The sequence below is a fragment of the Triturus cristatus genome, chromosome 2_2, assembly GCF_964204655.1.
Source record: "Triturus cristatus chromosome 2_2, aTriCri1.1, whole genome shotgun sequence".
Lineage (NCBI taxonomy): Eukaryota > Metazoa > Chordata > Amphibia > Caudata > Salamandridae > Triturus > Triturus cristatus.
Genome location: NC_140582.1, coordinates 80,693,969 through 80,710,972, shown reverse-complemented (window position 1 = coordinate 80,710,972; position 17,004 = coordinate 80,693,969). Strand labels below are relative to the sequence as shown.

The following is a 17,004-nucleotide window of genomic DNA, read 5'->3' as shown; positions in this document are numbered from 1 at the left end:
GCTTTTTCCTACCAGGCTTCGAGTGGAATATGAGGAACGGACCTTCTTTTTCGAGCGACCGGACAGTGTGAGTGACTGGTTGGATTCTCTACCTGGTCGGGGCGATCGCACGGGGCACCCGGGCGGTGCCGAGGGTGGTAAGCCTACACAAAAGTGACCCTTTGGTCCCTAACCTTGACAATCGGACATTGCTCAGTTGGGTTCTACTTATTCTGTATATTTTGCCTTATAGTAGTTCGTGTCCGGGTGGCAGGTGGAGACGGGCCTCTCTCCTCCTCTGGGGTCTTTTTGTAGAATGGGATTGTTAGGGCGACAGGCACACTGCATTTTGGGGTGGCTTTTTAGTCTGCAGGGGTGCAGGGAGGGGGGAGTTGTAACGGGTTTTGGTTGGGGGGTGGGAGGGGGTGTTTGTGTTCGTGTTTTCTTTTCTCAAGGTGGCATATTCGTTCTTTCTCTGTTTCAGGTGTCCTGCTCTCTGTGGGGGGACTCATGCAATTCTTGTGGGGATGGGGGGTAGTGGGTTGAGGTTGATATCTTGGAACGTCAATGGATTGGGGGATCGTATTAAATGGGGTGTTGTACTGCAATATTTGCGTCGTTTGACGCCGGATGTGGCACTCCTGCAGGAGACGCACTTGGTTGGCAACGTGTGTCATGCTATGAATAGGTGGGGGTACCGATTGGTGGCACACTCTGTGTTCACCACTGGTTCCAGAGGGGTTGGTATTCTGGTCCGGTCTTCCCTCCCACTCGAGATTGATAATGTCATCCTTGACGACAGAGGGCGTTATGCCGCCCTAACTGGTAGGTGGGAGGGTAAGACTCTCTCCTTAGTCACGATATATGTTCCCCCAGGCCTCCAGACCTCCACTTTCTCTGACGTTGGTCGGATGTTGCTGGAACTCCCCGATAGTCTTCTCCTCATGGGTGGGGACTTCAACTCCATGCTATCCGGCGATCTGGATCGCCACCCCCCCAGGGCCCTTCCCGTTTCCCAATCATGGCTTGGTGGGTTTTTGGCCACCTTTGGTTTTGTGGATTGCTGGAGGTTAATGCATCCGACGCAATGTCAATACACCTTCCACTCCGGGGCTCATGGGAGTCTCTCCAGGCTTGATTACTTCCTCATGCCCGCGGCACCTGGCCCGGGGCATCTCAGATCACTCCCCTGTGTGGCTTCTTTTCGACACTGGGACGCAAGCCGCGGGACGGATCGCCCCTATTAACCCCTGGCATCTGCGCAACCCCAAGACTCGCAACAGCCTCATTAAGTCGCTCGACCACTACTTCCTGGAGAACGAGGGGTCTGTTTTGTCGTCAGTGTCCCTTTGGGAAGCCTTCGAAACTGTTATTCATGGACAGGCCCTATCATTAATAGTCAAGGCCAAGAAAGCTAGGAATGGGGAGGTCGTGAAGCTGGAGGCCGAAATACTGGAGTTGGAGGCTGATCTAGACTTAGGTGTTACCCAGGATAGGCTCCACGCCCTTAGCTTGAAACAGTTTGAATATAAATCCCTTGTTACGGATGCTGCCAAGACAATGTACAGGGAACAGCAAGGTAGACTGTATGATGTCGGGGATAAGGCGGGTAAATTGATTGCATGGCTTGATAAGAAGGAGAGAGCGAACCGTGTGGTCCCCGTGCTTCAGAATTCTGATGGTGTGCATGTGACTGACCCTGGCGAGATTGTGGAGTGTTTCGCTGACTATTTTCGTGTGGTCTAATCCCCGGTGTCTGATAGAGATGAGGATGACTCTCGTCTCTTGTTGAGGGACATTGCGCTGCCCTGCCTGTCCGAGGAGGATCGAGGGCGCATGGAGGCATCGTTGTCGGCCGACGAGATTGCTGCCGCGATTCGTTCCCTTCGTTCTGGCAAAGCTATGGGCCCCAATGGATTGCCTATTGAATTGTACAAGTTGCGCCCGGATAAAGTCGCACCGTTTCTCCGTGATATGTTTCTGGAGTCGCGTGAGCTTGGTTCCCTCCCTTGTGATCAGCGTCTGGCCACTATAGTTGTGATTCCTAAGGAGGGCAAGCCTCGTGATCGTTGTGCCTCTTACAGGCCTATTTCCCTATTGAATGCTGAACCTAAGATTCTTGCCAAGGTCCTTGCTAATCGCTTACATCTGTGACCTGATCCATCCGGATCAGTCGGGTTTCATTCCGCACCGGAACACTGCTCTTAACTTGCGGCGCTTACATAGCGTTCTCGCCAGGGCGGAGTTTCTCTCCGAGCCGGCCATCTTGGCTTCCTTGGACGCCACGATGGCCTTTGATACGATAGAATGGCCATATCTTTGGGCCACTCTGGCGAAGTTCGGATTCGGTGCGGGATTTATTAGTTGGGTGAGACTTCTATATACGGATCCGCTGGCTCAGGTTGTCGTCAATGGTAGGGTGTCCCAGCCCTTTGCTCTCTCGAGGGGTACTAGGCAGGGGTGTCCGTTGTCCCCCTTGCTCTTTGCTTGCTTTAGAACCGCTTGCAGCCTGGCTCCGATGGGAACCATCGATAAAGGGCATTCAGTGGGCCCCTGACTTTGAGGATCGGGTTTCATTGTACGCCGACAATATTCTCTTGTACCTCACCTCCCCGCGTGAATCCCTTAACGTCCTGTTCGACGTCCTCACTTCTTTCGGTAAAAACTCCGGTTTGATCATTAATTGGTCTAAATCGTGTGTGTATGTTATCTCTGGTGGCCTTCCCCCCTTACCGAATAGGTTTCCCATTCACATTTCGAAATCCGGTTTCAAGTACTTGGGGGTCTACGTATCGTTGGACCCGGCGGTCCGCCACGAGCATAATCTCCTTCCTCCTCTCCGGCGATTGAAGTTGGACGTGGCTCGGTGGCGTAGATTGCCGTTGTCGCCACTCGGTCGAGCGGCCCTTTTTAAAATGATGTCCCTGCCCCGATTTCTCTACGCACTCCAGAACTCCTTTGATATTATTCCAGCAGCCTACTTCCGGGAGGTGGAGGGTTTACAGAGGAGACTTGTTTGGGACGGTCGTGCACGCATCGCTCTCGCAAAACTGACTCTCCCCTGGTATGACGGGGGCATCGCGCTACCGGACACCAGGAGGTATTATTGGGCCTCCCAGTTGTCCGCCATCAACCATGCTACGTATGCACCCGGTCCAAATCCGGCTTTCGAGATGGACAAATATCAGTTGCCTGGTGGCAACTTCAACAGAGCGCTCTACTCCCGGACAGTGGGGAGGAATCTAACGGGACCCACTAAGATTGCGGTACGTGTGTGGAAGGATGCCAATGTGGCCATGGGATGGAATGATCGATTGACACGAGCGACCCCTTTGTTTGCTTCGGAACGATTGGGATGCCTCTGGACAACGAAAGGTTTTGAGAAATGGGTTACGATTGGCATTAGCAGAGTGGGTGATCTTTGGGTGAAAGGTGCGGTCAAGTCCTTTGCGGTGCTTCAGAGCGAGTATGAGTTGAGTGAGAGGGAGTTCTTCAGATATGCACAGGTTCGCCACGCTTTGCTGTCGGTCTTCACGGCCGGTACCACTGTCCCTGTGTCTTCCCCACTCGAGGACCGTATACTTGATGGTCATCTGCCCGATAGTACGATTTCCTTGATTTATGAGAAATTAATCAACAATCGGGCGGATCTCCTTGTGCGTCTTAGGGAGGCCTGGACCAGAGACGGGTTGGAGTTGGATGACGAAGACTGGCAGTCCGCACTGTCCTCCCCGAAAGAGGTCGCCATTCCCGCCCGTCTCCGTCTTGTCCAGCTCAAAATTCTTCACCGAGTTTTTCTTCGGATGGGTTGTGTAGGCGCGGATGTGGAATGCGCGCCACCTTCCTTCATATCCTTTGGGAGTGCCGTGAGGTCGTGGCGTATCGGAACTTCAAACAGACCATGGCAATCTGAAATCGGCCAACGACTTGATGTCCCATCGTCTGGAGGAATTTGAGAACAGGGCAAGACGCAACAACATTTGCGTCATAGGTGTTCCAGAGAATCCCGAGACTCGTTCGGTTGACCTCCTGGTCGAAGATCTAATCCTCACCCATCTTGCCCCTTCTGGACTGAGCAAGTTGTTTGCGGTGGAGCGTGCACATTGTGTCCCGGGCGGTAAGCCCAAGCCTGGTGCTCCTCCGAGGCCTATCATCGCAAAACTTTTTCATTTCAGAGACCGTGATGCGATTTTGCAAGCTTCGAGAGTACACGGCCCGGTGAAATTTGAAAACTCCTCTGTCAACTTTTTCCCGGACTTCACTCAACTTGTCCAGAGACAGAGGATGGGCTTTCAGGGGGTAAAGCGACGTCTCCGGGACCTAGGATTGAAGTATGCTATGCTTTTTCCTACCAGGCTTCGAGTGGAATATGAGGAACGGACCTTCTTTTTCGAGCGACCGGACAGTGTGAGTGACTGGTTGGATTCTCTACCTGGTCGGGGCGATCGCACGGGGCACCCGGGCGGTGCCGAGGGTGGTGAGCCTACACAGAAGTGACCCTTTGGTCCCTAACCTTGACAATCGGACATTGCTCAGTTGGGTTCTACTTATTCTGTATATTTTGCCTTATAGTAGTTCGTGTCCGGGTGGCGGGTGGAGACGGGCCTCTCTCCTCCTCCGGGGTCTTTTTGTAGAATGGGATTGTTAGGGCGACAGGCACACTGCATTTTGGGGTGGCTTTTTAGTCTGCAGGGGTGCAGGGAGGGGGGAGTTGTAACGGGTTTTGGTTGGGGGGTGGGAGGGGGTGTTTGTGTTCGTGTTTTCTTTTCTCAAGGTGGCATATGGATTGGGGGATCGTAATAAATGGGGTGTTGTACTGCAATATTTGCGTCGTTTGACGCCGGATGTGGTACTCCTGCAGGAGACTCACTTGGTTGGCAACGTGTGTCATGCTGTGAATAGGTGGGGGTACCGATTGGTGGCACACTCTGGGTTCACCACTGGTTCCAGAGGGGTTGGTATTCTGGTCCGGTCTTCCCTCCCACTCGAGATTGATAATGTCATCCTTGACGACAGAGGGCGTTATGCCGCCCTAACTGGTAGGTGGGAGGGTAAGACTCTCTCCTTAGTCACAATATATGTTCCCCCAGGCCTCCAGACCTCCACTTTCTCTGACGTTGGTCGGATGTTGCTGGAACTCCCCGATAGTCTTCTCCTCGTGGGTGGGGACTTCAACTCCATGCTATCCGGCGATCTGGATCGCCACCCCCCCAGGGCCCTTCCCGTTTCCCAATCATGGCTTGGTGGGTTTTTGGCCACCTTTGGTTTGGTGGATTGCTGGAGGTTAATGCATCCGACGCAATGTCAATACACCTTCCACTCCGGGGCTCATGGGAGTCTCTCCAGGCTTGATTACTTCCTCATGCCCGCGGCCCAGTCCCCCCACGTTGGGGAGGTGAGACACCTGGCCCGGGGCATCTCAGATCACTCCCCTGTGTGGCTTCTTTTCGACACTGGGACGCAAGCCGCGGGACGGATCGCCCCTATTAACCCCTGGCATCTGCGCAACCCCAAGACTCGCAACAGCCTCATTAAGTCGCTCGACCACTACTTCCTGGAGAACGAGGGGTCTGTTTTGTCCTCAGTGTCCCTTTGGGAAGCCTTCAAAACTGTTATTCATGGACAGGCCCTATCATTAATAGTCAAGACCAAGAAAGCTAGGAATGGGGAGGTCGTGAAGCTGGAGGCCGAAATACTGGAGTTGGAGGCTGATCTAGACTTAGGTGTTACCCAGGATAGGCTCCACGCCCTTAGCTTGAACCAGTTTGAATATAAATCCCTTGTTACGGATGCTGCCAAGACAATGTACAGGGAACAGCAAGGTAGACTGTATGATGTCGGGGATAAGGCGGGTAAATTGATTGCATGGTTTGATAAGGAGAGAGCGAACCGTGTGGTCCCCGTGCTTCAGAATTCTGATGGTGTGCATGTGACTGACCCTGGCGAGATTGTGGAGTGTTTCGCTGACTTTTTTCGTGTGGTCTACTCCCCGGTGTCTGATAGAGATGAGGATGACTCTCGTCTCTTGTTGAGGGACATTGCGCTGCCCTGCCTGTCCGAGGAGGATCGAGGGCGCATGGAGGCATCGTTGTCGGCCGACGAGATTGCTGCCGCGATTCGTTCCCTTCGCTCTGGCAATGGATTGCCTATTGAATTGTACAAGTTGCGCCCGGATAAAGTCGCACCGTTTCTCCGTGATATGTTTCTGGAGTCTCGTGAGCTTGGTTCCCTCCCTTGTGATCAGCGTCTGGCCACTATAGTTGTGATTCCTAAGGAGGGCAAGCCTCGTGATCGTTGTGCCTCTTACAGGCCTATTTCCCTATTGAATGCTGAACCTAAGATTCTTGCCAAGGTCCTTGCTAATCGCTTACATCTGTGACCTGATCCATCCGGATCAGTCGGGTTTCATTCCGCACCGGAACACTGCTCTTAACTTGCGGCGCTTACATAGCGTTCTCGCCAGGGCGGAGTTTCTCTATGAGCCGGCCATCTTGGCTTCCTTGGACGCCACGATGGCCTTTGATACGATAGAATGGCCATATCTTTGGGCCACTCTGGCGAAGTTCGGATTCGGTGCGGGATTTATTAGTTGGGTGAGACTTTTATATACGGATCCGCTGGCTCAGGTTGTCGTCAATGGTAGGGTGTCCCAGCCCTTTGCTCTCGGGAGGGGTACTAGGCAGGGGTGTCCGCTGTCCCCCTTGCTCTTTGCTCTTGCTTTAGAACCGCTTGCAGCCTGGCTCCGATGGGAACCATCGATAAAGGGCATTCAGTGGGCCCCTGACTTTGAGGATCGGGTTTCATTGTACGCCGACAATATTCTCTTGTACCTCACCTCCCCGCGTGAATCCCTTAACGTCCTGTTCGACGTCCTCACTTCTTTCGGTAAGAACTCCGGTTTGATCATTAATTGGTCTAAATCGTGTGTGTATGTTATCTCTGGTGGCCTTCCCCCCTTACCGAATAGGTTTCCCATTCACATTTCGAAATCCGGTTTCAAGTACTTGGGGGTCTACGTATCGTTGGACCCGGCGGTCCGCCACGAGCATAATCTCCTTCCTCCTCTCCGGCGATTGAAGTTGGACGTGGCTCGGTGGCGTAGATTGCCATTGTCGCCACTCGGTCGAGCGGCCCTTTTTAAAATGATGTCCCTGCCCCGATTTCTCTACGCACTCCAGAACTCCTTTGATATTATTCCAGCGGCCTACTTCCGGGAGGTGGAGGGTTTACAGAGGAGACTTGTTTGGGACGGTCGTGCACGCATCGCTCTCGCAAAATTGACTCTCCCCTGGTATGACGGGGGCATCGCGCTCCCGGACACCAGTAGGTATTATTGGGCCTCCCAGTTGTCCGCCATCAACCATGCTACGTATGCACCCGGTCCAAATCCGGCTTTCGAGATGGACAAATATCAGTTGCCTGGTGGCAACTTCAACAGAGCGCTCTACTCCCGGACAGTGGGGAGGAATCTAACGGGACCCACTAAGATTGCGGTACGTGTGTGGAAGGATGCCAATGTGGCCATGGGATGGAATGATCGATTGACACGAGCGACCCCTTTGTTTGCTTCGGAACGATTGGGATGCCTCTGGACAACGAAAGGTTTTGAGAACTGGGATACGATTGGCATTAGCAGAGTGGGTGATCTTTGGGTGAAATCTCGTGGCGCTCGCGAACGGACAGAAAAGCAAGTTGGCGATCGCAGAATCACGGTAAGACGTTACCGCGTGCGCGAGAATGAATATTGAGCGCGCGAGGAAGCTAAACCACTAGGCTATGCGCTAGATTGCGTAGCAATCTGCAACTTCGCGCTCTGTGCGAATCGCAAAGTTGCCTAAACTTCGGAAGCTCCGCGAACGGAGCGTAGTTCAACGCCCAGGCTTAGACATCAGCAGCTAGAGGCTAAGGAGATTAATAGGCTGCCTCTTATAGACTACGAGTGACTGGTTAACTTTTCATCCTGTGTGGAACACTACAGGCTTTATGGGATATGTAGTTCTTTTCTTTAATGTTAAGACATGGCTGCAATGAATAAAAGGGCAAGATGGAGAGAGCTTAATGGAGCGTCGAGCACTCCTGCTAAACCAATGGATGACTGTCAGAGTAGGATCTTTTACGAAGCTCAGTGTGAAGATGGAGTTACACTGAAGAGCGATGTGAGCTCTCACTGTGCTGTTTTTTGCGTTGGTAATCGCCAGACTCACATTCTTTACCATGTTCCTTGCAAGCTTCACCTGACACCTCTGTATCCTCGACTGCTGCAGATCAACATTGGCATAAGCTCTGCGTCGCTATGCTTTGTAGATGTGACGTAGGAGGGCTGCATGCACCAGTTGTGTATTCTGCAACATCTGACATTGTTGTGAGGAGTACATTGGAAACAGTGGTGTTTCAGGACTTGCAGTTCAAACTTGGCAGGATGTTCACTTGTTCCGGCAGGTAACTTAAGATGCTTCTCCAAACATGAAAATGATCCCTTGATGAAGCCGGAGCAGACAACCCTGCTTGTTGTGGTCTTTGTTGCTTCCCAGGTCTTGCTTTCATTTGTGGCTCCTGGTCCTCTGTTGTCATGTAGTTAGTTATGTCTGGTATGTTACAGATGGATGATGTGAATAAACAGAAAACACTTAGAACCAAATAATTCAGTACAAGTAATGTTATCCAGGAATGTCCCAGGCATAAACCTTTTCTGTTAACTTAGGGTCTCCCGATAACTTCATATCACAAGGACATAGATAAGCTGTTTTGAGATTTCCTTTTACAAATTATTTTCAGCAGTGCTAGTCAAATCCATTTAAGTGAATCAAGACTACATCCCCCAAAAGGCACTGATTTGTTCCATTAAAGCAAAAGACTGACAGTTACATATAGGCCTACTCTTCATTTGATCTAGAATGTTCAGTTGCATTAAGGCATGATATCATCTTCTTTAGGGCAATGTTTTCTGATGATTTTAATGGATTTATTTTGACTCTTTGCTCCTAGGGTGCCCATGAATACTGCCCAGTACAATCCAGATGCCTTCATCGTAAAGGAAGCAGCCAAGAAGGCGTTGTGCTCCTCGCGGATTGAGACGTTGTCGAAGCCCATCAGTCGTTAATAACGTCTTGCTTTGGAAGTGCCCTGTACTGCTTTTTTTTAAATAAAGTTTGCGGCGTTCTCTGTTGTTTTTTGCATGAACTCCTTTTATACTTTGGCAGTCACTGGTGAAATAGCGCTCAAGACATTTAGAGCCTTATTAGGAGTGGTCCTTTATATTTATCCTCCTCATATATAATTTAATCAGGTGTCCTGGTAATTCTAGGGCAGAGGAAATTAAAGGAGTTTTCAGTTTTGGGGGAATAACATGCGGAAATAGGGCTTACAGTGTCAATCTCCACATTTTTCCACGGAATGCCACCCGAGACCTCGTTTTCTTGAAGCAGGTTAATCTCTGGGTGGAATAACACTTGACTGCTGCGCATTTGCTGAACTCGTAATTCCAGTGGGTCAGCCAGACTCCCATTACCAGGTCCATCGGAATTAACAGGCCAGGCATAAAGAGGGACTCATTGGTATAGGTCATATTAATAACATTTGTAACACTTTTCCGAGCTCATCCATGCCTCCATAGCATAGTCCATTGCTGGCACAGTGAACCCACCACTCTAGCAGCTTGGAGCAGGAGAACATGCCTCTGGATCCCATCAGCTGGAATCTGATCTCACTAAAATGTTGATTATTTCTGACAGGAGGGAGTTTGGAAGGCTGGGTACAATATAGGGAGAAATGAAGAACGGAAATTTCGAAGAAAGAGGAAGAAAGGAGTGGTAAAGGAAGGAAGAGGGAAAGGAAGGAAGAAAGGTTGAAAATTATGAATAGAAGTAAGAGTGAAAGGAGGCAAACAGGAAAAGCGAAAAAGAGGATAGAACGGTCAAACAATGGATGAAGGGAAGTATGGATAACCAAATGATTAAATGATAGATGGATTAAAAGACTGATGGAAGAGTGAAAAATTAAATGGCAGAAAGGAGGGGCAGAAGAGTGAGGGGGTATGAATGGGTGGGTGGAAGGAGGGATGGAAGGTTGATTGGATGAAGCGGTGGATGCAAGGAAGAAAGAACAGACTGATAGGTGGATGGTTTGATTGGTGGATTGTAGGGTGAAAGAATGGATGAGTGAGAAAACTAGAGGGTTTGCCAGAAGATTGGGTTCCAACCCACCAGAGTTGATGATGTCGATTTATAAAGCTAAATGTCTCATTGTTGCATTATTTGGGGTGGGCGTGTGGATCATAAGAAATGTAGTAACATTCAATTGATAGAGAACAATTTAGGTACCTCCTTGCTACCCCTAAAAATGCCCCAGTTTATGTATGCCATGCTGAACTTTGAGCCCCATTTATTACTGCCCTAATAATGTTACAGCCAATCTTACTCTGGCATAAAGTACGGACGAGCGAATACACCGATTTAAATCATGGCATAATTAGGAATTGCGTCAATTCAAGCAAATATCAGTGTATGCCGTGGCTTGCCTATATAAAACGCTTCTGTATTGACCTAGGCCACCCCGAGTATTTTAATAAACCTTAAGCACTTGACCTGACAAGCAGAAAACTGTTAGAAAATGAAGCCATGGGGGCGTGGCCAGCCATCATGGCCGCTCGGACGCGAATCCGAACGGCTCCGTACCAGGCCCGGTTAAATCCGTAATCACAGGGTACTAACTGCTCCACCGAACCCAGCCAAGGCGGTGCAAGAGAAGAGGGAAGCCCCGACATGGTGTAGGGTGTCTCAGAGACGTGCAGCCTGCCTAACAGTGAGAAGGGAGAGAAGGGTTTCCTGAAGCGGCACAGCGGCTCGCAAAATGGAGGCTGCGAGTGCGAGGTTAATGGCTGAAGCGGAGTGGCCGTTACACTACAGAAGAGGCAGAGCGGAGTCCGGCGGACCGTATCGGAGGTGTACAAGAGGGGCACCCTCCCAGGAGAGGCGTCTCTCCTCAGTACCAGAGGCCTGCACCAAACCAAGAGCGCTCATCCAACAAGACGGGGGAGAGAAGGAGCGCTGACCAAGGCGGAGGTATGGGGTCTGCCGGTCGCTCCCCGATCTAAGGGGGGGCCCTGCATGAAGGAAGTAAGAAGTGCAAGGTGCCCGGCGGGATGCCTGACCTCCTGAGGGCAATTTGTCTGACCCCAACATGGCGCCATCTCCCAGCAGCGCTCTATCACTCGGGCGGCTCGTAAACACAGCACACTCCTAAGGCGACCCCCAGAAGCAGCATGAGTGGGCTTTTCCCTGTTGGCCCAGAAAACTGAGAGTCCAGAGGGGAGGAGTCCAAAAAGAAGCCTACTCTACAGCAAAGAGTCCCGAGGATCAGTAGGGTCACAGAGCCAAGTAAGCACGTAGGCCCAGAGGAGGCACCCCACAAGAGGAGTTCTCTTGGCCTGTGCAGAATTTTTACTTCAACCGAGTAGCGGCTCGCAAAGGGCATGCTGCGGGGTGGTAGGACGGGATGGGACAGGGGCAGGGTTGCGGGGTAGCAAACACGGACATAGGATGGAACAGAGGAACGTAATAATGACTTTCCTCCATTCCGTTCTATGTCTGTGTTTGCCACTCCCCCACCCTGCCCCTCCCCCGCCCCGCCTCACCACCAGCAGCATGCCCTATGTGAGCCACTACTGCTTCAACTAGGCACCATCTCGCAGGATCGCTCCGCCACTTGGGTGCGGAGGCACGCAACTGCTCCCTCACACTGCCCACGCCTTAGGTGACTCCCAGAAACAGCACGTGTGGTGTTTATACCGGTGTCCCCAACACTTGAATGATTCTAGAGAGGTGGTGAAACTGTAAAAGGGCCTGATATACAAAAAAGAGTTCCAAGGCCAGGCAGGATCATGGAGCCAAGGGAGCACGAGGGCCCAGACAAGGAGACTCACGGGGGAAAGACTCTTGGTCTTTGCAGAACCCACAAGCGGGAGGGGCCTGGTGTGGCCCACCCTTCTGTCCCCATATGCCACCCAAAAAAGTCGCCGCCAACAAAGTATCTAGCTATTTTGCCCAGCAGGGCACAGAGCCAGCCAAGGAAGGTGAAACGCAGCAGGGGGACAGCATGGCGCTCACTCGCGAGGATATGTTAGCATCCCTTAGATACTTCAAAAAGGAGAGTACATCAAAGCAGACATGGACGCCCCCTTCGAAACCTTCAGAGTCGAAATGAGAGGGAAGATGGTGGGCCTACAAGCGGACGTGAATTCGGTGGGTTCGCACACATTAGATTTGGAAGCGAAGTGCCAAGAATTGGAAGATCGTTTGGGTCCACTGGAGGAATGCACAATGGAACTTCATGACCAGCTAAGAGCATCTGTCCTCAAGTACGAGGATTTGGAGAATCGCTCTTGGTGAGAAAACATAAGGGTCAGAGGCCTGGAAGAGGGTTGCTAAGGCCCTGACCTGGAGGCGTTTCTAGTGGGCCTCTTCTCCACAGTCATAGGGGAGGGAGTCCCAGAGGTGAGGCTTGAGTGTGCCCACAGAGTAGGGCCGAAGTTGTGCGGAGCCAACGGAAGGCCACGAAACATCCTTGCGAAATTTAGCTCCTTTAAAACAAAAGAACTGGTGCTCCAAAAGCCGAGAGGTTCAGATAAAGTTTCATTCCAAAATGCTACCTGCTCTCTGTTTCAAGATGTGGCGAAAGCCACTCTGGCAATGCAGCAGCAGTTCCGCCCGATCACAGAAGCCCTACGAGAAAGACACATAAAGTATCACTGGACCTACCCATTTGGTATTGTCTTTCACATGGACAATAAGCAATTCCACTTCACAGAGATGGAGGAAGCAGCAGAACTTTTGGGACTCAGACCCTCTCCTACATCAAGAGGGTCCACGTCGAAGAACAGTGAAGGAGAGCAGCCGAAGGAACAGATAAGTGCAGGCACATGGAGGGCGGCTGGACGTGGGAGCAAGAAAACAGCAGACGGAGGGTGGGGTATCAGGGTATCTCAGGCTCGATTCCATGCGGTCAGTCTACCCAAAGAACGCCTGGCTCAGTGTGCAAGGTATCGGGGGTAAAAGTGGGGGAACGACAGGTAGTTGCTTCCCTAAAGACGCAACAAAAACTGAGTCCAGCAGGCGTGTGGTCACCTTGCACCCGGGGTCCCAGACGAGGAGATGGGGGGGTGGTATATGTCTTAACAGTAGAAGATATAGTGTTAGTACCATAGCAACAAGGTAGTAGGGGTTTCTGGTAGCGAAAATGGGCTCGCTCCTAGAGTTGGACATACTGAGGCCCTCCTCTGGGATGGTGTTCTTAAATTATGATTGGGCGGAAGGGGTGGGGGGAGTAACGGAGCGGGGGGGTCAGCGGTCATAGGCAAGTCTTCTGGGGGGGAGCCCAGGCCTTGAAACTTGGCAGTTAATTGCCTTTCCTGGAATGTGAGGGGACTTAACTCCCGCAACAAGAGACACTCACTATGGAAATACCTAACAGACCAACAGATTCTGATAGCCACTCTACAGGAAACACATTTGAAGAAAAGCGAAGAGGGTAGGCTGAAACATACGCGTTATCCCCAGATCTTTCTGTCATCAGCCTCCACGAAGTACAATGGAGTGGACCTCCTATTCCACTCTTCGAACCCCTTTAATCACCAAGCTACTAAATCCGACACATAAGGGTGCTTTTTAATGGTTCGGGGGGAAGTCAGGGGGGCGAGCTTGCACCATTGCCACCATTTATGCACGGGGCAATTGTATTTCCTAGAATCCTTTTTAGTAGCCTTGGAGGGGTTTGCCGCGGTTGACATTCTTCTTCTGGGGGACTTCACCCTTATATGGGACCCCACACTAGACACAACACATCCTCAGCGGGCAGTGGGATGGATATTCAGTATGGCCCTCAAAACAGCCCTTCAGCGTATGGGTTTACTGGACGCCTGGAGGGAAACCCACCCCACGGAGAGGGATTGCTCCTTTTTTCCCCAATGCCATAGAACTCATTCCAGAATAGATCATGTTTTTCTCAGTCAATCCCTACAGTGGCAGAAGTACGGTTTCACACGATCTGTCTCTCAGACCATGCACCCCTGGAGTTGTTAATAAATTGGCTGGCGACGCGCCCAAAACATAGGAGAAGGTTTTTCCCCAACATTATCAGCAGGGATAGACTCCTCAGAGATGACCAACGAGTAACAATCACAGATTATTTTAAGAATAACGACCCAGCCCTCACCTCCTTTGCCACCAACTGGGACGCCTTCAAGGCAGTAATTAGGGGCAAATGCATAGAATTAGCCGCCACACTTAGAAACCAACAGAAGAGGGAGAGGGTCCTACTGGAAGAGGAACTACAAGTAGCAGAAAAAAACACCAGTAGTCCCCATAGAGCCAAACGCATCGCACAGTCACCTCCCTGAAGGGTAAATTAAAAGCCATATATACTAACAGAGCAGAGCACACTATATGAGATTACAGGCGCGAGGATATGATAGTTGCAATAAAATAGGCACACTACTGGCGCGACAACTAAGGGTAAAACAAGAAAAGGAATACATTAAGCAGATAGTGGGCGACACGGGTGTCGCCCACTTCAACAAGAAGAGTAAAGCGAACGCCTTTGGCCAGTTCTATAGACAGCTATACTACACGGACCCAGTCGACGCTCAAGTGCAGGAACACTACTTGAGTGACTTAACTTTACCTCAGGTAGCGGCACACACCAATGATGAATTGAGCAGGCCCTTTACCAGGGAGGAGGTCCAAAAAGCGATAGAAGTGGGTGTTAAGCCCATCTGGTCCTGGTGCCTTCTGTAGCTTTAGTGCATCTATCATACATTTGCTCCCGAATTGACACCCCAACTTGTGATCCTGTTTAACGAAATAGCGAGGGCCCACAGGGTGACAGACATAGTGGGGGAAGCTCTGGTCATGGTCATTCCCAAACCGGGAAAAGATCCCAAAGCATGCGCCTCTTATAGGCCAATCACACTTTGGAAGCTGGATGCCAAATTATACTCTAAAATTCTGGCCACGCGTTTACAAAACCTCCTCCCTGCACTGATCGACCCCGACCAGTCGGGGTTTATTAAAGGACTGCAGACCCATAACAATTTATGAAGAATTGTGCACATAATAGAAAAAGTTCAGATGAAAGGCATCCCTGCTGCCCTCCTATCATTGAACGCAGAGAAGGCATTTGATCGGGTAGACCGAGCCTTTCTAACAAGAACTCTGAAAAGATTTAGTTTTAACGACACTTTCATCAGTATGGTGCAGGCCAACCACCACTTTCCCTGCTCGAGAGTCCTTGTGAACGGGGAGGCTTCCGAAGCCTTTACACTCTCCCGGGGGACAAGGCAGGGACGTCCTCTGTACCCCATGCTATTTGCACTTAGGATTGAGCCCCTAGCAGGGAATACAGGGCGAATCCTTACATTAAGAGGGTCACCTTTCGCGCTGACGCCCATAAGATACCCTTCTTTGCGGATGACGTACTCCTTCCTATCACCGACCCGCAGAACTCGCTCCCTGCAATTCTGGAGGAGCTTGAGAGCTTCGAATGAGTAGCGGGGTTCAAGGTGAATGGCCCCAAGTCATTCCTGCTCAATCTGACCCCATCGGAAGAGGAGTGGGAACGAATCAAAGAGTCTTCCCCCTTCTGTTGTACAGGCAAAGACATAACATATCTAGGGGTCAAACTTCCTCCAAAATTTGCAGGTCTCTACAAGGCCAATTTCCTGCCTTTGTTAAGACAGATTAAGGCGGACCTGAATCGGTGGAAATCGGCCTACACCTCATTGATAGGGAGAATCAATGCAGTCAAGATGAATATCCTCCCTAGACTCCTTTACCTATTCCAGGGCCTCCCGATCACAGTGGAAAGGGAATTATTCACGGACCTACAACAGGCGGTCACCAAATTCATATGGCAGGGACAAAGGGTCCAACTTTTGTATCGGGTTCTTACCAGGCCCCAAATAGAGGGAGGTCTGGCGCTCCCAGATTTCAGAAGCTACTACCGAGCGGCACAGCTTCGAGTCATAACAGAATAGTCTCTTAGAGAGTCTGAAAAACACTGGCTCCATATGGATCAACAAATTATGGGTAGGACCATATGGGACCTCTTATGGTTAAAGAAGCAACATAGGCCGCCAAACGCATACATTAGTACACCCACGGCCACTACTTTGCGAGCTTAGGACCTGGTAACTAAAACACTATCCCTGGCGACCTTCCACTTGCCCTACACCCCCATACACTTTAACCCTGACTTACGAGGGCTTCCACTACACACAACTCAAACACTGGGTACAGCAACCCCAGGAGCGGCTGGCCGCTACCAGGGACCTGCTCTCAATTGAGAAATTTGCACAATCAGGGGCATACACTAAGGGAACTGTTTCCTTTCTTTATTCCCTCATTCGGGCACTAAGTCCTCAGGCACGGCCCAGACACAGGGCCTTCTGGGACTCTATTCTAACTAGACCAGTGGAGGAGAAGCATTGGAACTGTCTCTACAAGGACATAACCAAATATAACCGATCTATGCATCTCCGAGAGGCACACTACAAATTTATGTACGATTGGTACTTGCACCCCCAGAAACTACAGAAAATATTCCCTAACAATTCAGACAGATGCTGGTGAGGCTGTGGTCTGCTGGGAGACTTCCGACATATCTGGTGGGACAGTCCCTCCATCAAGCCATTCTGGAAAGACGTCCTCTCACAGATCAAACTGATTTTATGATACCCCGTCCCTGAGACCATTGAACACACCCTCCTGGGGCTTCGAGACCCGATATTGAAAAGGCAAACAACTAGTAACCGAGACATCATGTGGCTGTGTCTTGGCACGCCCAAGATGGAGGTCGCAGCAGCCCGGAAAAAGACTGAGGCCCCGTCTATTACCCAGTGGCACACTAGACTTTGGCAAGCATTGGTGCTAGAACGCCTGACGGCTATAACAGAGGGCACTAGGAAGGGGTTTGAATATATCTGGTCTCTACTGGTGGAATATCTGTCAGAGGGTCTACCCTTATTTGCTTGCA

The 17,004-nt window shown here is 50.9% G+C and overlaps 1 protein-coding gene across 1 annotated transcript in view; it reads left to right on the top strand.

The window, feature by feature from the left end:
* The window catches only part of SPMAP2L (sperm microtubule associated protein 2 like), a 546,678-nt gene extending 537,533 nt beyond the window's left edge, over positions 1-9,145 (top strand). Inside the window, 1 exon segment of the mRNA XM_085643206.1 lies at positions 8,965-9,145. Coding sequence (XP_085499332.1) covers positions 8,965-9,079 — 115 coding nt within the window. The 3' untranslated portion in view covers positions 9,080-9,145.
* Positions 9,146-17,004: the final 7,859 nt, after the last annotated feature.